Below are 2,911 nucleotides of genomic sequence, written 5' to 3'. Positions count from 1 at the left end.
TTCATTAAATTTAAAAAACAAAATTAGTTTTTCATTAGATCTCTCAAAATTACAGAAATCCAAACGTCATTACTTCTCTTTCCTGTGTTAACCTTAAAAATAATGTTATTCAATTGACTTTTGACACATTTATCAGGTGTTTTTCATTAATAACCCTGTAATTCAAGCACATATATTTTAAATAACTAGAGTCTCCATGAATAAACCAATAAATTTAGAATGATGTATTTTCCAGGGATTCAGGAGTCACCTCTCCTCTCCCGCCCTCTAGCGGCAGCAGGAAGCCTCTGCAGAGTGAAGCTGCTCAGCATCCTGCAGCTGAAGCCACCGAGCTTCAACACATTCAGATCACACAGTACCGGAAGCCGCCACAGCCTGCTTTCAAAATAGTAGTAGACACAAGCGCTAAGATTTCAAAAGTCTGAAAAGAGTGGGAACGTCTCATAAAAACTCAGAAGGTTTAAGTGAGATTGTAAATATAATTTATACAATTTTCTGGCTTTGTATTGTTTGAGTTTCGTATTTGAACATTTCTTAAAACACATACTGAGGAAGGACAGTGTGCCGATATGTGTTGGTGTAATTTTATATTCTACTAATCAATATTTAATAAACATTTCTTATTTTTAACAATCAACTTTACTGGAGTTAGAGTTGGATTTTGATGCATATTTCTTCCTCTTGCTCTTTTCCTCTTTGCTGCATGTCTATCGAAAACGTCTTGGTTTTTTATTTTGAAGGTGACGAGCGGAAGCCAGCATTGTGCTGAGTGTGAACTTGACTCGTGTCCTGGTGTTTGTGAGCACGTCTGAAACATCCTGATGTTGGACCGATGGAGTAGGTGTCGTGTTGCTCTTCGACATAAATAAAAGCATCAGTCAGTTTTTAGAGCTGGAGCTTCCGGAGCAGGTAACCTCACCTGTTTACATCACCTGTGTTTGTATGGACACTGATGTAATCACAGCTGATGCTCAGCTGATCCGCTTCCGTTCATCCTGAGTAAACACGGGTAGTGCAGCAGAGATGATCCTCTCTGTGCTTTTTTAATCTGAATGTATTGATGCTAAATTATTATATCAGCTCATAATGTGTTTATTGTAAATGATATAAAATCTCCTGGAGGAGCAGAGTCTCAGTAGAATGATTAATATCATAATATGTTAAACTCATAGGACGTGCATATTGTTTCTTTGGACAGATCCTGCAAAAAAATACACTTATTTATTTTTTTATTTGTTTGTTTGTTTGTTTGTTCAGTGACATAGTTTTAATATAAACACAATTATACTGGCTGCATACGTCTTGCTCATGCCTTAAACCACAGACAAAGATCCTTTGTGCTGAATGAAGTTCGTGTGATTTTATTCATCTTTACTAATTCAGTGAAACCTGTTCGAAACCTCGTTTGTGACCTGATTAACTGGAAGAACAAACCTCCGTGTTCCAGCTCGGGTCAGAGAACAACATGTTTTAATGGACTCTGATATTACACATCACTTCTCCTGTCTTATCGACCTCTCAGAGCACTTTACACTATCTCAGACTTCCACCACTCACACACTGATCAGAGGTCAGTATCCTGCTCAAGGACACTTCCACAAACCAGGAATCGAACCACGACCCACTGACTGACTCCAGGACACACACTGAGGAGCCGTGTTTGTTTACATCATGTTTGTCAAACTGTGGAAACAAAATTCATTATCAACAACAACAAAATGTAATTACAGATGTAAATAAGGTGAAACAAAACAAAGTCAGCTGTAATGTTGAGGTCGAATGTTTGATGGAGGGTCAGACGGAGTCCGCTGCACCTGTGGGACATGGAGGTTCAATAACTGGTTAAAGGTTAGTCAGTTAGTTGTGATGGTTAAGGTTAGAATAAGGGACTAGTTAGTGCAGAGACTGTCCTCCTGTAAGAAACCACAGGTCGTCTGTGCAGCAGGTTGTTATGACATCATAGTTAGGTTTTGTTGCTAGGTGACATCTAGTGGCCGTAGTGATGATGACAGTGTGTCGGTGACGTACGTGTGTGTCTGTGTCTGTGTGTGTGTGCGCAGGTGTACAGGTGTGCAGCAGCAGCAGCAGCATCATGTTGGCCAGGAAGGGGCTCCTGCCGGACGGCTTCTTGCTGACCCGCCTGGCCGAGGACCAGAACCAGCCGAACCGCAGCCGCTCCAGGTCTCAGAGAGCCCGCTTCATCACCAAGACCGGGTCCTGCAACGTGGCTCACAAGAACATCAGGGAGCAGGTAGACCGGAGCCCTGAAACCCGCCACCTCACCTGTCTCTGTTCATGTCTATTCAGAGCGTAGTCGATCGATAAGGAGACACGGTTTTAATTATCGATTAATCATCAATAACGTTTTCTGGTTCCAGCTTCTCAATGAGAAGATTTTCTGCTTTTCCCTGTTTTATCCAATAAAAACTGAATCTTTTGGGGAAGTTTTTTGTAGAAGACGAGAAGTAAAGATGATGATCCATGAACTATTGATTCATCAGTGAATCATCAGTTCAGCCGTTAGCTGCAGCGCTGTAACAAGAGCTTCTGCTCAGGTGTGTTTACCTGCGTCCTTCTGCTTCAGGGTCGGTTCCTGCAGGACGTCTTCACCACCATGGTGGACCTGAAGTGGCAGCACTCCCTCCTCATCTTCACCTCCGCCTTCCTCTGCTCCTGGATGCTCTTCGCCATGATCTGGTGGCTCATGGCCTTCGCTCACGGAGACCTGGAGCCTCGTGACCCCGAAGGCGAGCCGGGCCCCGTCCCCTGCGTCACCGCCATCCACTCCTTCACCTCCGCCTTCCTCTTCTCCATCGAGGTCCAGGTGAGAGCTACGGTTGTGTGTGAGGTTGACTGATCCAGGTGTGCTTGTCTTGATGTTTGATGAGCTGTGAACTCCATGCCCCCCCCC

The 2,911-nt window shown here is 43.6% G+C and overlaps 1 protein-coding gene across 1 annotated transcript in view; it reads left to right on the top strand.

Annotated features, from left to right (window-relative positions):
- Positions 1-759: 759 nt before the first annotated feature.
- kcnj11l (potassium inwardly rectifying channel subfamily J member 11, like) overlaps positions 760-2,911 on the top strand; it is a 5,253-nt gene continuing 3,101 nt past the window's right edge. The window contains 3 exon segments of the mRNA XM_087171840.1: positions 760-909; positions 2,061-2,251; positions 2,585-2,839. Coding sequence (XP_087027966.1) covers positions 2,093-2,251; positions 2,585-2,839 — 414 coding nt within the window. The 5' untranslated portion in view covers positions 760-909; positions 2,061-2,092.

Source organism: Seriola lalandi, unplaced genomic scaffold, assembly GCF_002814215.2.
Source record: "Seriola lalandi dorsalis isolate HSWRI2012SDOR001 ecotype SW California unplaced genomic scaffold, Sedor1 jcf7180002049909, whole genome shotgun sequence".
NCBI lineage: Eukaryota > Metazoa > Chordata > Actinopteri > Carangiformes > Carangidae > Seriola > Seriola lalandi.
Note: the sequence above shows the minus strand (reverse complement) of the source record. Positions and strands in the feature narration are given on the sequence as shown.